The sequence below is a fragment of the Gracilinanus agilis genome, chromosome 2 (genome assembly GCF_016433145.1).
Source record: "Gracilinanus agilis isolate LMUSP501 chromosome 2, AgileGrace, whole genome shotgun sequence".
Classification (NCBI taxonomy): Eukaryota; Metazoa; Chordata; class Mammalia; order Didelphimorphia; family Didelphidae; genus Gracilinanus; species Gracilinanus agilis.
In genome coordinates this window covers 679,409,114-679,424,904 of record NC_058131.1, presented here as the reverse complement: position 1 = coordinate 679,424,904, position 15,791 = coordinate 679,409,114, and the positions used below count along the sequence as shown (strand labels likewise).

General features: G+C 39.1%; 1 protein-coding gene across 1 annotated transcript in view; it reads left to right on the top strand.

The window, feature by feature from the left end:
• Positions 1 to 15,791, top strand: part of NEO1 (neogenin 1) — a 199,360-nt gene that overhangs the window by 126,927 nt on the left and 56,642 nt on the right. Inside the window, exons 9-14 of the mRNA XM_044660264.1 lie at positions 377 to 525; positions 1,083 to 1,221; positions 6,015 to 6,064; positions 6,608 to 6,752; positions 10,926 to 11,036; positions 15,521 to 15,715. Of these exons, the coding sequence (XP_044516199.1) occupies positions 377 to 525; positions 1,083 to 1,221; positions 6,015 to 6,064; positions 6,608 to 6,752; positions 10,926 to 11,036; positions 15,521 to 15,715 (789 nt within the window). The remainder of the gene's footprint in view (positions 1 to 376; positions 526 to 1,082; positions 1,222 to 6,014; positions 6,065 to 6,607; positions 6,753 to 10,925; positions 11,037 to 15,520; positions 15,716 to 15,791) is intronic.

Below are 15,791 nucleotides of genomic sequence, written 5' to 3'. Positions count from 1 at the left end.
GTTTTTATTTTGAAGTTTTGATTTTCTATGAAGATTTTCTTATGATGACCAATATGAAAATGTGTTTTGTATGATAATATATGTATAACCCAGATCAAATTGCTTACTAGCTCCAGGAAGAGGGAAAGAGATAATTTGGATCTTTTAACTTCAGAAAATATTATGTGGAAAATTGTTCTTACATATAATTGGGAAAATAAACTATGTTAACAAAAGAACTTCGTTGACTAGCTAATCAAACTTTAGGCAGGCCAATTGCTTTCCGAATTTTTTATTCCCTTTGTTTTTTGACATAAGCCTTATTCCTGACAGAAAAATTAATTAGTGAATTCAATTAATTCACCCCCCCCCCCATTTCTTGCTACTTTTATTTCAGTTCAACTCCCAGGTCCAGCACCTAACATCCGAGCATATGCTAGTTCACCTACCTCGATCACTATCACATGGGAAACACCTTTGTATGGCAATGGGGAAATTCAAAATTACAAGTTATACTACATGGAAAAGGGAGCAGACAATGAACAGGTATGATATAGCTCCTCTAAATTGATTCCTTGAAATAAGGGCAATGAAGAACATACCACACATTGAACATTTGAACATTTAATTGGGTGGCAGCTTATTTAAAAAAAAATGTCCAGGAATGATATGGTTTCACACTGATGAACAGTAATAATAAAAAGTAGAGAACCCATATAGAAAGAGAATCTTTCTCTGTCTAATAATTTTTTTTCCCTAAAACTCTTAGCTTGTGTTTTAGAATCATTACAAAGTATTGGTTCCTAGGCAGGAGAGAAATAAGGGCCAGGCAATTGGGGTTGTGACTTGCCCACCCAGCTACCCATGTTTACTACTTTTTAATCTTTAATTTCTCACCAATCACAAACTGTTGTTAAACTTGAAGCATTATTTCTAATGTTCATCATTGATACTCTACAATCTATTATCGGTATTTTAATATAAGAAGAGAAATCAATGCCTCACCACACAAAACATAGTTAACATGCTTTGCCTAGGAGATTTATTTAAGTGTAATGTTTATTTTGGCTTGATATATATGAGACATTTTCCTTTATGAACAGGATGTTGATGTTGGAAGCCGTTCCTACACTATTAATGGGTTGAAAAAGTACACAGAGTATAGTTTCCGAGTGGTAGCTTATAATAAACATGGTCCTGGAGTCTCCACACAAGATGTTGTTGTCCGAACACTTTCAGATGGTAAGTTATGCATTTCCTTGGCTTTTTTGTATGTGTTTTTTCTAAGCGCTCTAATTGTTTGTCACAGACTGTGACTGCTCTAAGATTGGCCCTTTAGTGAACATAGAGCTATACATTTTGCCCAACACTCAACTTTGCACGCTGATGGAACCTGGATGAGATTTTCTTCAGGAAATGACACTCATCATTTATGACTGCTTTCCCATCAAAATGACAGTTGCACCCAATTGCTGAGAAAGAGAGAGAGGGGGAGAGAGAGAGACAGAGACAGAGACAGAGAGAGGGGAGGAGAAGGAGGAATAATCATGTTTATATATGGGCCCTTTAAAAACTTGAGGGTTATTTCTTAGCTTCTGAGCAAAATATTTTGTATTATATCAATGCATGTGTGTATATAAATGTCTTAAGTGCAGGCTCTGAAATATAGCCTTCACCAAACTCATCCATGCAATATATACATTTCAGCATAAACATCTGGAATTAATGTTATGGAAGGAGCTTCCCATTTCCTGTTAGTCAAACTCAGTCTCAATGAAAGCTGGATTGTGCTGGGGACTCTAGTTCAGCCCAGCAGACATTTACCAAGTGCCTCCTAAGTACACAGTTCTAAGCTTAGTTGAGGCAGGAATGTTGTCTCTGAGTAGCAACTTTGTGGACCTCCTACCTGCTGACCTGGGAGTCCACAAAGACTCCCACTTGAATCTTGCCCATCTTACTTAAGCTGTAGGACCTTGGAGCTAGTTCTCCATAGAGAACTGTTCTGTACACTTTAAGTATAGTCAATTTAAGCCAACAAAATTTGTTAAGTACTGACTCTTTGCAGTCCTGGACTTGGTGCTAGAGGAGTATGGTCCAGGGGAAAGAGCTCTAGTTCTGAAGGTAGAGAATCTGGGGTCTGGCTTTACCTCTGATCTTGCTCTCTATGTAACCTTGGGTACTATTTCGTTCTCTGTCCTATAAGAAGAGCATTAGACTAGACTACCTCTGAGATCCTTTCCAGTTCTTAGGCTCTGATCCTTTGAATATAAAGACAAAATAGAACTCTGCCTGTTCTCAGGATGCTTACATTCTCCTGAAGGATTCTGTGTTCACAGTATTAAATAACAAGTTATATATAAGGTTAAATAAAGCCATTCTTTAACAGTACTGACATATTTGAGGGGAGAGTCAGGAAAGGCTTTGTTTGTGTAGGAGATGACACATGAACTGTCCTAGGCAGAAACTGGTATTATGGAACACATAAGTAAGAAGAGCAGGTATCCCACAACTGGGGACCACATGGGCAAAGGAACAGGCCTAAAGATGAAATTCCACATACTAGAAACACTAGCAGATCCAATTGGCTAGAATGTAGTGTCCAAGAAGGGAAATAATGAAAAATCAGTCCAGAAAGATAGGTGGGATACAAAGGTGGGAGACTTTAAATTCCACACTAGAGATTTTGTGTTTTATCCTGGAAGTAATGGTAAGTCTTTGATAAGGGAGTATTGTGGTCAGGAATCTGTGATCTAGAGCTTTGCTGATGGTCATGTAGCAGATTGATCAGAAAGGGGAAAGACTGGAAGCAGGGAGACCATGAAGGAGACTATTGCAAGATTCCAAGTGGAGAGCAATGAAGCCTGGAGCTAGGGCATTGTGGATCTTGAGTGTAGAGGAGATGGATGTGAGATATGATGTGAAAGTAGATTCAACAAGACTTGGAAGGAGCAAAAAACAAAAGCTGAGGGAGCTAAGTGGTAGTTGCCTTAGTTTGGGAGGGAAAATGCAGCATGTCCCAAAAGTCTTAGTGCATGTGTAACCTTTAATAACTTTTTACAAATAGCACACACTTTTTAATTGGAAGGGCTAATTGCTTAAATTTTTAAATATTGCCATTCCTAATTAAAATTCAGCAGATTCACCTTCTTGTTCTATACATCACTCTGGTTGATTTTTGAAATTTGTAAAACACTTTCATGAGCTGAAAACTCAGTGAATGAAAGGATTTTACCTTTAATTCATAGAACAAGATCTGGATGCATACACAACAGACATGACTTTGCAAGGAAAGGTTTAATGGAGATAAATCAGAGACCAAACTGGCCAAGTAAGAGGACCAACACTAGTCATCCACCACTCTGAGGAAATGTCATCCAGAAACTGTTGCTCATGCAGTGTATAATGAAAGGGTTAATCAATAAAAATTATTTTTCAAAATTCATAAAACAAAATAAGTACAAAATAAAGTTAAGCAATAAAGCTTTAATATGATAGCTTTTGAAGTTTTTAGCACTTATATTTCTCTGAGTTGTTAAAGCTTAAAACCACTAAAATTTTTCAAAAACTTTATACAATGAATTCCATTTTGGATCTGTTGTTTCGATGTGCTTTTGGAGTATTCAAATAGAGCTGTTCATTAGGCAATTATTAATATAGGACTAGAATTTAAAAGAAAAATTGAGATAGACATGTCTGTAACACTCTTCATATACATTTCCGAATCATCTGCATAGTTTAAACCATGAGATTTGGTGAGATCATGAGTGGGGAGAACATGGGAAATGAACAAATGCCTCTGGGATGCCCATTCCTATTGGATGGGAGCAGGGAAATGAAATAGCAATCAGATTGGTAGGAGAAAAGCCAAGAGAGAGAAGTGCCACAAAAACAATTTCAGAAGCTTCAGAGAGTTCAAATATGATAGTGGAGATAATAGGTAAACTTGGGGAGACCTGTGTAAGATGAATAGTGTGATCAGAGTCCAACTTCCAAGGGGCTGAGAATAATGAAAGGTGAAGAAGTAGACACAAAGATAACCCTTAATAGAAGTTCAACTTTGAAAAGCAAAAGTGATATAAGTTTAAAGCTTAAGAGGACAGCAAGGGCAAAAGAGGATTTTAAGCTATGGGGAAAACTGGGTATGTTGGTACCTAGTGGGGATGGAACTAGATACGTAAGGGAAAAAATGAAGATTTAAGGAAGAGAGGAAATAATCAAAGGGGCAGGCCATTGAAATAGATTAGGGAATGGTATTATAAGCACAAATGAAGGAGCTGGTTTTGTCAGGGAGGAAGAAGTACCTCTTCTCAGAGACTGGTATAAAGGACAGGATTGGGGAAGATATAGAGGAATTTAAGAGCATGAAATAGGGAAGAAGAGAGACCTAGAGACAGATTGCATCTTTTTTTTTTTAAAGCAAAAGTAGAAGATGAGATCCTCTGCTGAAAATAAATAGATGGGAAGTAACAAAAGGTTTAGAGAAAGGAACCATTTTGTAAAACCAGATGATGAGTGGTACATAGGGAAGAATAAAAGTTTTCTTTGTATCTGATGGGTCCCTTTTGAAATTAGATAGCATAAATGTATAGGAAAGCAGTTTTTGTGGTGCAAAACACCATGAGAAAAGGAAAAGATGAGGCATATATTGGGTAAAACTCTTTGGAGTTTGGCAAGGTATGACTGATGACAAGAGAGGGGATCAAAGGAGTCAAAGTGATAATGTGGTTAAAGTGGTCACGCTTAGAGTCAAGATTGTGAAGGGAAGGAAGTGAGGCCAGAGCAAAGACAGTAGAGCCTGGGAGAGCAGGAATAGATTGTGGGACTCAATACCAAAGGAAGAATGAAGAATAGTTTTAGAAAGAGTGAGGCAGAGGGAAAGCTTGAAGAGCAGTTGACTTACTTGTCAGGGAGGAATTTGAGCATAATGGTATGTGCCCAGAGAAGTACAGGTACAGAATATTCTAAGTGCTGGGAGAGCTCACAAAGAGCATTAGCCATGAGCAGTGTCAGTGACTGTGATAAAAAAATTAGTACACATTAAACACATGAAAGTTATGCATGCTTCTGCTGGGTAACTTGATGACAAGCTCCAGAGTCACAAATGTAGAAATAAATGAGAATTCATGTTGTAAGCAATAGCACTGATTGCTTTGGTGAGAGGGATGGAGTTTTGTGATTGGATGAGAGAAGAAAATAGTACTTTGGCTGTTCAGGCGGTTCTTGTCATGTGACAAATATTCTTAGAGACTGGGTTCCAGGGAAGAAAAATCAATTGTTGATTAGGCTAGTAATAATCAATAAATTATGGTCAAGGATCTCTCTCAATGATCAAAGACAAATTATTTTAACATCATTACAATTTTGGAAGCTCATTATTCATTTCTCCCCGAGACAGCACATGACATCTCATTGGTAAATACTTCATTAATGATGAGATTGGCTAATATTTTTTAGTACCTTCCTCATCCCGGATTTTCATCTATTGATTTTAATGGAGAAAAGACAAGGATGTTGCCATGTGCCCCAGTCATACTTGGCTGGAACTTGGGCTGGAAAACATTTCTGGAACTCTTTTGAGAACTTTCTTCAGAGTCAGTGTACAAATCATATCCAAAAATTGGTTGCATCATTTTGTTGTCACAACTGGTTTTTTTTTTTATAATCCTTATCTATTTATAAAAATCAAATCCATTCCCAGCAGTTAAATATTTGCAGTCACTGAGGACAGGCCAAAAAGTGCCACAATTTTCAAAGACCAAGAAAAAAAGTTTCAGAAATAATTTTGAATGGTGGCAACATTGTTAAACCTAAGTACTCCAACTTCTAGATGCCTGCCTTAAAGGAAGCAATACTAACTGACTTAGGGAAATTCGCCAGTAGGAACTAAAGAGCCACATGGAATTGAAGGACTCTTGTTGATAAATGGCATTCCTGGTGGGTTCATTCGGTATAGTCTGCATATGAAATATAGTGAACCAGGTGTCCTGGGAGGTAATTGGAGATCTAACCTTTTCCTTTTTATTTCACATTTTCAGTTCCCAGTGCTGCTCCACAGAACCTGTCTTTAGAAGTGAGAAATTCCAAGGTAAAACTGTACATGCCAGACTTTCCATTTTTATTGAGCTCTATCTAAGCCTCTGATCCAAAAAATATATACCTATGAGGTGTCATCATAGCATGGGGTAATTTGGAGTTAAGAGGTCTAAATTTAGTGTCTGTGATTCAACACTGGCTTCACTACTTACATCTCACTTGAGTCAAGTCACCATGGACAGGGCAGCCTTTCTGAACTTCCATTCCCTTCTCTGTAAAAACAGGGGTGCCTATTCTGCCTACCTCATAGGGTCATTGTAAGACCCAAATAGTTAAGTCTCTACTTTGGGCTAGGCACTGAGAACACAATACAAGGAATGAAACAGTCCTCCTCAAAAAGTTTATAACCATTAAGTGCCATGTAAATGTAAGGTCTTTCCAGAATCTCAGATTTTAATTGATTTATCAATAATTGTCAATTGACTGTAATGCTGTCAAATTCCTCCCAAACTGCTCACATGCAACAGTTTTTAGGTCTACTAGTTTTAGGCCTCTGTTATAGCTCACCTTTTCTTCCCAATCTTATCTCCTCCAGAGTATTGTGATTCACTGGCAACCCCCTCCAGTAGGCTCACAAAATGGGCAAATTACTGGCTACAAGATTCGTTACCGGAAATCCTCTCGAAAGAGTGATGTTACCGAGAGTGTGGGAGGAACACAGCTCTTCCAGATAATTGAGGGTAAAGCTCTTAGTATTTTGGAAACAAGAATGAAAACATGATAGTTTTTTAATGTGTTATTGCTTTAATTGGCTTATGCAAATAGCTTAAATGATTCCATTTTCTTTTGTCCTTCCAAAATTATTTGACAATACAGTACTCTTTTTTTTTTAAACCCTTACCTTCTGTCTTGGAGCCAATACATTATTTTTTTTTAAAAAAGAACCCCCTGAACCTGTCTTCTGCTCCAATAAACCTAAGCCCAAATACTATTTTTCTCTTTGGTCCCTAGTGTCTCTTCTGGACCTTCTCACCCATTTCTCAGACAAAACCTGGGAGATTCTTTTGATTCAGCCAAGTTAACATAGCTTTAGCTAATTCCCCAGAAAGTAGAAATGTCCTTAGACCCCTCTTCCATAGCAAGGAAATATTTGCCCCAAAGCCCTTTACAGGTTTGCCACATGTGGCATAATGAAGGCTGGGATTTCTTCCTAGTCCATCTTTCAAATGAGTAAATGGGAAAAGAATAGTGAGTCTGCTGGAAGATGTATCTGTGGTGCTAAAAGAGCCTGGAGTGTGGAGAAGAGAGGAATCCTTCAGGCAAGGAGAGGGTTAACTAGGGAAGAATGGGAGCTGGGAGATTTTGCTCCCTTCTTGTCTTGGACAAACATGATAAAGAAAATCAAAGACCACTCAAGACTCTTCATCAGGTTTGTTGAGCACCTAGCCATTCTGTGGAACTGAAAGTACCTTGTAGGTTATCAGCAAGTTGGAGAGAAAGAATAAGAAACAAAAAGACCACTCTTCCCAGCAAGGAAGCCTTGGCCAGGGCCATCCTACATAGAGTGAGAAGGACTTCTGTCAAAGGATCCTCATAAGGGACTCTGGACATTTATCTAATCTTTACGGCTAATTATCAACCACTCAGATATTTTCTTCCAAATTATTTTCTTCCTTTTAATAAGACTTTCTTCTGTAATATAATTAACCATACAAGTGGAGAATAATAAGATTTCATTGTATTGATCTAAGTTACAGGAGGTAGGACTACAATGGCTATATTCCAGTCTTTATAACTAAATTTTAATCTGGATGATGCAAAATTATATTCACCAAATTTGACCTTAGACATGGGAAGACACTTCCCTGTGCTCTTTCACAGAAGTTATCGATATGAAATACTAAATAGTATATCAAACTTTTTTATATGTAAAACATTTTTTTCTTTTCTCTTTTGTTTATTATTATAAGTGATTTCTCTCTTGGGAGGCATTAGGAAACCATGGAGTTTATTCAGCCAAGAAATATAACATGGTCAGATCTTTGCTTTAGGAATGTAATTTTGGCAGCCATATGGATGATGGATTGAAACAAAGATTTGAGGTAGAAAGCCCAATTAGGAGACTATTGCAGTGGTCCATCCAACAAAGAATGTTCAATGGGTTTGCATAGGCTGATTGGGTGTCTTCCAAAACCATTTGGTGAGTACCTGAATCCAGAACACACATTGATGTCAGCTGGAGAAGTAGAAGAATGCTTCTTTACTTTCCATATTGTCATGAAGAATGAGTTGTTTCTTGAAAGAATGAAATAAATGCATCAGGAGAAAATTAAAGATGAAAGCATTCACCAATAAGCAGATAATAATCCAAACCTGTGTGTGAAGGCTGCAAGAAGGACCTCTGAGTGGTAGAAATTTAGCAAGTGGTAACTCTTTATAAAGGTCACAGGAATGGCCCCAAAGGGAATGTTGGTGCCATGAAATACAAATCTTATCTAGGGATTTGTGAGCCTTGATGGGCTAAGACTTGTCTAGAGTAAGCCAGTGGAAGCCATCTTATCACCAGCAGCTTTACTACCTGGACCACAAACTGTGCCCTAGAGGTTCTAATTCTTTTGTCTCTGGAATGTTGGCCTTGGGGTCCCATCATCCCCATGACTGACAGATTTATTTGGCCCAAGATATTTCAAGTAGATCCGTGACTTCACTGAAGTGAAGTAGACTTCACTTCAGTCCCTACTTCCCAGCCACCTTGAGAGCAACCTTGCCTCTCTTTGGGCCACCCTTCTTTTTTTTCCTCCCCAGCTCTCTTCTTGGGACCATGAGCAAACAAATGGTACCATTGTTCCTAGCAATATGCATTCCAGGTATATTTTATACAGCCCCACTCACCATCCAGATAACATTCTGTACCAAAGTGCCCTCCCTGTCCACCACTGCCTTGAGGATAAACAACTTTGCTTTTGTATTTATATCCCCAGTGCTTAACATATAGTAAGTTCTGGGAAATGTAATTGATGCAAATATTTTTTCAAATCAATAAAAATGTATTTTCAAAAAAAATGTTTTCATTTTAAAAGGATCCGTATTTAAAAAGGACAATTGTATAGCTAACCAAAACTGAAGAGGCCAAAATCTAGATAAGGATCATTGAGGATCAAATAAAAAGGAATGTGGTAGGGGATGTCACTAATGTAGAAGTGTGCTGAATTTCTCAGACTTATGAGATTTAGATTTAGAAAGGAACCGTAAAGATCATTTAATCCAGTCTCCTCATTTCAACTAAGGAAACTAATTCCAGAAACAAAGTGATTTTCCCAAGATCTCCCAATGTGAAATCCAGGTCACCTCCCTAATCCTGGGCTCTTTCCAGGGGCACTGCCAATTAACAAGTTAGTCCTGTCTCCTCAACATTTTGGCTTTGTAGTTGTAAATTAAAAGTATTCAGTATTCCTTATTTGAAATAACTTATGGATTTGCATTTTAAAAATCTGATCATTTTAATACTAGAATAATCTTGGTAGTCAGATATACTTACTTGTAAGACAGAACATAGCTATTCTGAAGCAGATATTTTATGCAGTTGTTTCTAAAAGGTGAACTTCCTAAAATAGCATTTTAGAGCCAGAAGGACACATGGAGATCATCCAGTTGGATCCTGTTTTCTTCCATATGCAAGGAGATGATGACAAAGCAGATGAGGAGTGGAGCCAGAGTTAGAACTCAGCTGTCCTGGCTCTCTCTCTAGCACTTGTTCAGCTGAACATGGCCATCATATTCTGGATTTCAAGCGACAAGCATCTAGGTTCAGAGCCTAGTTCTGCCTCTTCTGCCCCGGTCTTAGGTCATTCTTGTCTATAGCATCCCTCAGCTATTCCAGGGAGAAGTTCAGACAGCTGCCTGGAATTAGGGAAGAGAGAGAGTGAAAGCAAGAAATACATTGCGGGGAGGGGGTGGCTGGAGAGAACCAAGCTTTGTTCTTAGGGAATATTGATTTATTCCAGGTACCTTCAGGCATGCCAAGTGGACTAGGAAAAATACATTTGGCAGAGAATGTAGGGAACCAGAAAGGAAATAATCCTGTTCTGTTTATTCTAGCTCTGGCTTTCTGGAGCCAGCTTGATTCTGATTGAGTTCTGATTGAATCACTCATTTAGCCACTCTGTGACTTGAGGGAAGTCCCTATGCCCTCTGGGCTTTTAGTTTCCTTACTCAAAAAGAAAGTGAATCTCTAGAGTCCTACTGAGTGCTAGAAAAATTAGTTGTGTGCTCTACTAAGAGCCAATTACAAATTCTGCCCATGGTGCATCAGAATGACTTAACTTTGACCTGGACTTTGTCAAGACAGCAGTATCCTCTGCGTCTTCGTATTGAGTGAGTTATGACAAGGTCTTACCATCCCACTAAGTTTACATATAAAATAACTGCTTTTATAATTAGAAATTATTAGGCTGTTTGTTCTCATTAAGATTTCCCTTTCCAAAAAATTTTAATCTGAATAATAGTGAAATGTTAGTAAAATCTTTGCTGTCAAACTAAGTTTACATATAAAATACAAACTTAGAATGAGAAATTGTTCATCCATTTGGTCTTTCTTGACGCTCTTTCCTACATATGTTTTTTTTTAGATTTAAATATTTTATTTTTTTAGAAAAATTTTCCATGGTTCCATGATTCATGGTTTTACTTTCCCCTTCACCCCCACCCCCATATCCAACGCACATTTCCACTGGTTTAACATGTGTCATCAATCAAGACTTATTTCCATATTATTGATAGTTGCATTGGTGTGGTCATTTAGAGTCTACATCCCCAATCATGTCTGCATCAACCCATGTGTTCCAGCGGTTGTTTTTCTTCTGTGTTTCCACTCCTACAGTTTTTCCTACATATGTTGTCTGCTTTCCTAATAGGTCTTGATCGAGGTACTGAGTACAACTTCCGAGTGGCTGCGCTTACAGTCAATGGAACAGGACCAGCTACGGATTGGATGTCTGCAGAAACATTTGAAAGTGACCTCGATGGTAAGGGTTAATGAAGGGGTTAACATGGTTTGGGCGCCTCCATTCCAGAGCCAAATTAAGGAACAAACAAATCACTGGGTATCTTTTGACAGTGATTTTTGAAAATCTTTGTTCAACAGAGCTATAGGAGTATATATTCTACAGTTTTGTTGTTTTGATGTATATTCCAGAAAAACAAGCATAAATAAACCTGCTGTACTTGAGAACAGCTATGAGCCAAGGGAACGGGTGAGCATGTGTTTGGAAAGTTGCATCTGATCCCATTATATCCTTTCCTTAGTTCCAAATTCCCTTCCTCCCTAACACTTAGGTTCCATGAATTTGTGGAAAAACACATGCGTCTTGTCTATGTACTCTGGACTTTGTAACCTCAGACAAGTCCATTAAAGCCCCCTGAGCTTCGATCTGTAAAATGTGTCCCCTGGGCCAGATGATGTCTGAGGTTCCATCCCAGTCTAATGACCTAAGATTCATAAATGGGGGTGCGTGCTGCCTAAAGGAGCACATGCATGCCCAAGAAGCTTTGTGGTGCAGTGGGTAGAGTCTGAGCAGTAGTCAAGTTCTGGTCTCGCCAACTGCTATTAGAAATTCACTTCATACCTGAACCTCAGTTTCCTCATGTGTAAAGTACAGGTTCTAAATTTATTCAGACTTTTAACACTTAAGGACATGTGTAAAGTATATTCACTTAAATGTTTTCAGTTACTACTAATAGTAACATATGATTGGAATTTCAGGGATAAAAAAAATAATGGAGAGGGGAGAAAAGGCCCCATTATCAAGCACTTTTCTTATAACAATCCTGTGAAATAGAGAAATACTGCTCCTGGTATTTTCCCCATTTAACAGAGGAGGGAACCAGGACTGGAAGCAATTCTATGCTTTGTCCCAAATTACTGAATCAACTAAGGGTTAAAATCAAGACTCAAACTCAAACCTGTGTCTCCTGCACCCTAATTTGAAAACTTCCCAAAGTACTGTATACTGGGGACTTCCAGTTAAGACAGTGGTAGAGTAAGGAGCAGCTGCTCGATCTCTCCTGACCGAAGCACACAGAACCCCTCAAGGGGAAATAAAAACGAGTCCAGAGGAACGAAGGAACCCCACAACAGGGCGCAGCATTGAAGGTACGCAGAATCGGGGCATTTCCACGCTATAAAGGGGTGAAACAACTCTCACTAAAACGCAAGAGGAAGAAGCCCCTCCCCCACCCCCCACCGCACACCTCACACAACGGGCCAACGCACAAGTGTGAAAACAGGACTGGGGCAACCAGATAATCACTGGCAGCCCCGGGGCTTGTACCTGTGTGCAGCAAGAGGAGGGTCCCCAGGTGGCTGGAGGCACCCATGGACTTTCCTTGAGTGTCCACGTGGGTGAAGGCACCGCCTCAGGCCGGGACAAAGGCCCCTAAAACATGGCCTTTCCCAAGCGCTGAAGGCATCACCTCAGGTGCCAATAAAGATCTCCAGCCCTCGGACTTTCTCTACCTCCTGGGGGGGTGAAGGCAGGGCCCTAAGAGCATCAGCACAGGCAAAGGCAGTGCCCTAGGCTTGAATAATGATCTCCAGCCCAGGCTTGGACCTCCAGTGAGGACCCCGTGCAGACCTGAGCGTGGCTGTGGAAGCAGCCCCAAAGGCTGCTGAAGGAACCTCGGGCAGAGGGGCAGACCGGGAACTACCAGGAGGCCTGACCCTGAGGACAAGGAGACCGGAGCCCCCGGGAGCTTGCAAGGCCCAGGCAGACCTTGAGTGCAAAGACAAAGTGGAAAAGGGGCGGGGCTAACAATGGCCAGCAATAAGGAAGTCCAGAAGAAAAAGACTATCAAGAGAAACTCTGGAACACTGGACAACTTCTACACAGAGAAAATCCAGACAACAGAGGAGGGAAAACAAAAACCCAAACCTCCCCCAAAAAATGAAAGCTGGTCACAAGCTATGGAAGAGTTTAAAAATGAAATGCTGAGGAAGATGGAAGAAATCTGGCAAGAAAATAACAGTTTAAAAGGCAGAATTTTGTAATTGGAAAGTGAGACAAGACAACTGAAGACCAAAAATGACCAGATTGAAAAGGAAAACCAAAAAATTATAGCCGAAAACCAAAACATTAAAGCCGAAAACCAGTCCTTAAAGGCTAGAATCGAACATTTAGAAAGCAATGATCTCTCAAGACAACGAGAACAAATAAAACAAAGTCAAAAGACTGAAAAAATAGAAGGAAACATGAAATATCTCAATGAGAGAGTGACAGACCAAGAAAACCGGTCTAGAAGAGACAACTTGAGAATCATTGGTCTCCCAGAAAAGGCAGAAATTAATAGAAACTTGGACTCCATACTCAAAGAAATTATTCAGCAAAATTGCCCTGAAGTTCTACAACAAGAGGGCAATATAGACATTGAAAGGATCCATAGAACACCCTCTACACTGGACCCAGAAAAGTCAACACCCAGAAATATAATAGCGAAATTGAAGCGCTTTCAAGTTAAAGAAAAAAATCTTACAAGAAGCCAGAAAGAGACAATTCAAATATCAAGGAGCACCAATAAGGATCACACAGGATCTGGCAGCCTCAACGCTGAAAGACCGCAAGACTTGGAATACAATATTCAGAAAGGCAAGAGAGCTGGGCCTTCAGCCACAAATCAACTACCCAGTGAAACTAACCATATACTTTCAGGGGAAAGTATGGGCATTCAACAAAATTGAAGAATTCCAAGTTATTGCACAAAAGAGACCGGGACTAAATGGAAAGTTTGACACTCAACCACAAATACCAAAGTACTGTATACTACAGTGCTGGGCAAACTTTTTAAAGAGGGAGCCAAAGGAAAGGAAATGCTCATCTGTCAGTCTGTTCCTAAGGCAACTCTTTCCAAGTTTCATTGTATTGGATCCTACTTAGTGCATTTGTCAGATTATGAATAATGTCAGTGGCTGGATAGAACATTTCAGGGGGCCGCATTTGGCCTGTGGCCGTAGTTTGCCCATCACTGGTATAGTACATTAGATGTGAAATTCTCCAAACCAATAACAAACCACCCCATAGCACTTAGTTTTCATTCATTTACTGATGAATAGTTGATTTTCTTTTTCATTTGAAATTGTAAAACTTTATTATACTGAAGTTCTTACTGATTTGGGAAAGTAATAAAGACAACAATTAGGTGGTTTTCTCTTCTTTTTTTCTTAAAGAAGCATTATTTTTAGCTCATAGGGAAATTTAGGTAGTTTAAAAATGAAATATCCCAAAAATTTTTTTTAAAAAGAAAGTAAAAATCAGGATGCTGATTTTTTTTTTTTAAAGAGAAAAATCCTCCTAATTGCTGCCATAGCATTTCGGTTCTTTAAGGTCCATTGCTTGAACTCTGTAGCTGACTGTGACCTAGTATTGAAATTTTGTTCTTTGAAAAGCTTATTTATTCCTTATGCAGATTAAGCAACTTCAGGAGATTTGGTTCTAGACATGAGGGCGAAGGCAGTTACCAAAATTATGACTGTGTTTATTTTGCAAGGAAATGGAGAAGGTATTTTTCTTTTAAGTGATAGTTATCAAGCTGGAGAACAGATTGGGGCGATTTAATCTCTAGATGAAGCAATTTGCTTAGGACATAAAAGACTAATAATTATTAGAAGACATTGAAAAAGCTCATGTTTGTTCCTGCTGCAGTCATTTTAAAACGTACCTATTGAAAAGTTACTCTTCCTCATTATTTTCAACCATCTTCTTATGTTGTTAATTATTTTCCAAGGAAAACAACCCTGGCTAAAACACCTTACTTTCTTTTTACAGTGGAATGTATGGTATTCCAAAAGGAGAGCAATCTCACCTGCATTTGGGATGAGGGAGAATAGCCACAAGACATTCAACAAATCAGTTTCTACTATTTGAGAACACCACTTAAAAAATCTTTAGGAAAGTCTTGCTGGAACAGGATGCCAAAGTGCCATATGGTTAAATCCCTAGTAGCATAAGAACAAGAGACATCTCGGGGGAAAAACAAAGAGAGTCTAGCGTTAAGATAACATTCACTGTTGAATGTTGAAGCAGGAGAAATTGTCCCTGCCACATAATTGAAAAGTAATTTATTTGACTTTTTTCTACTCTGCTCTTCAAAAAAAAAGTCACAGGTAGCATTCTGAGGAGTTATTTAGTATTGTGACTTACAGTTTCCACTGTCACATTTAAATAACCTGTTTCCTAGCCAAGTAGAATACAGTACTTTGGCATTAATGCTTAGGACAGCTGGCTGATTGTTTCTCCCCCCCCCCCCCCCCAACTCTCAATGAGACAGAACCGTGGGCCAATTAAACAGTACTACAATTGTGCCTACTTTCTTGTACACCAGCTCTGGCTTCTTCCTCTCCTTTTAGAAACACATGGAAAAATAGGAACCTCAACTTAGTTTGGGTAATTGCTAAACATTACCAGCTATGTTTGAATCTAAGGTCAGTTATGTCTTGCTTTTCTCTTTTCTTACACAGAAACTCGTGTTCCTGAAGTGCCTAGTTCTCTCCATGTCCGCCCACTCATTACTAGTATTATAGTGAGCTGGACTCCTCCAGAAAACCAGAACATTGTGGTGAGAGGCTATGCCATCGGCTATGGCCTCGGCAGCCCTCATGCTCAGACTATCAAAGTGGACTACAAACAGCGCTACTATACTATCGAGAACCTGGGTAAGCAGAGGAGTAGAAAACGACTCCATTATTTATGGAAGAAAATACTTTTGAGAATTGTGGCAGTATTTTTTTT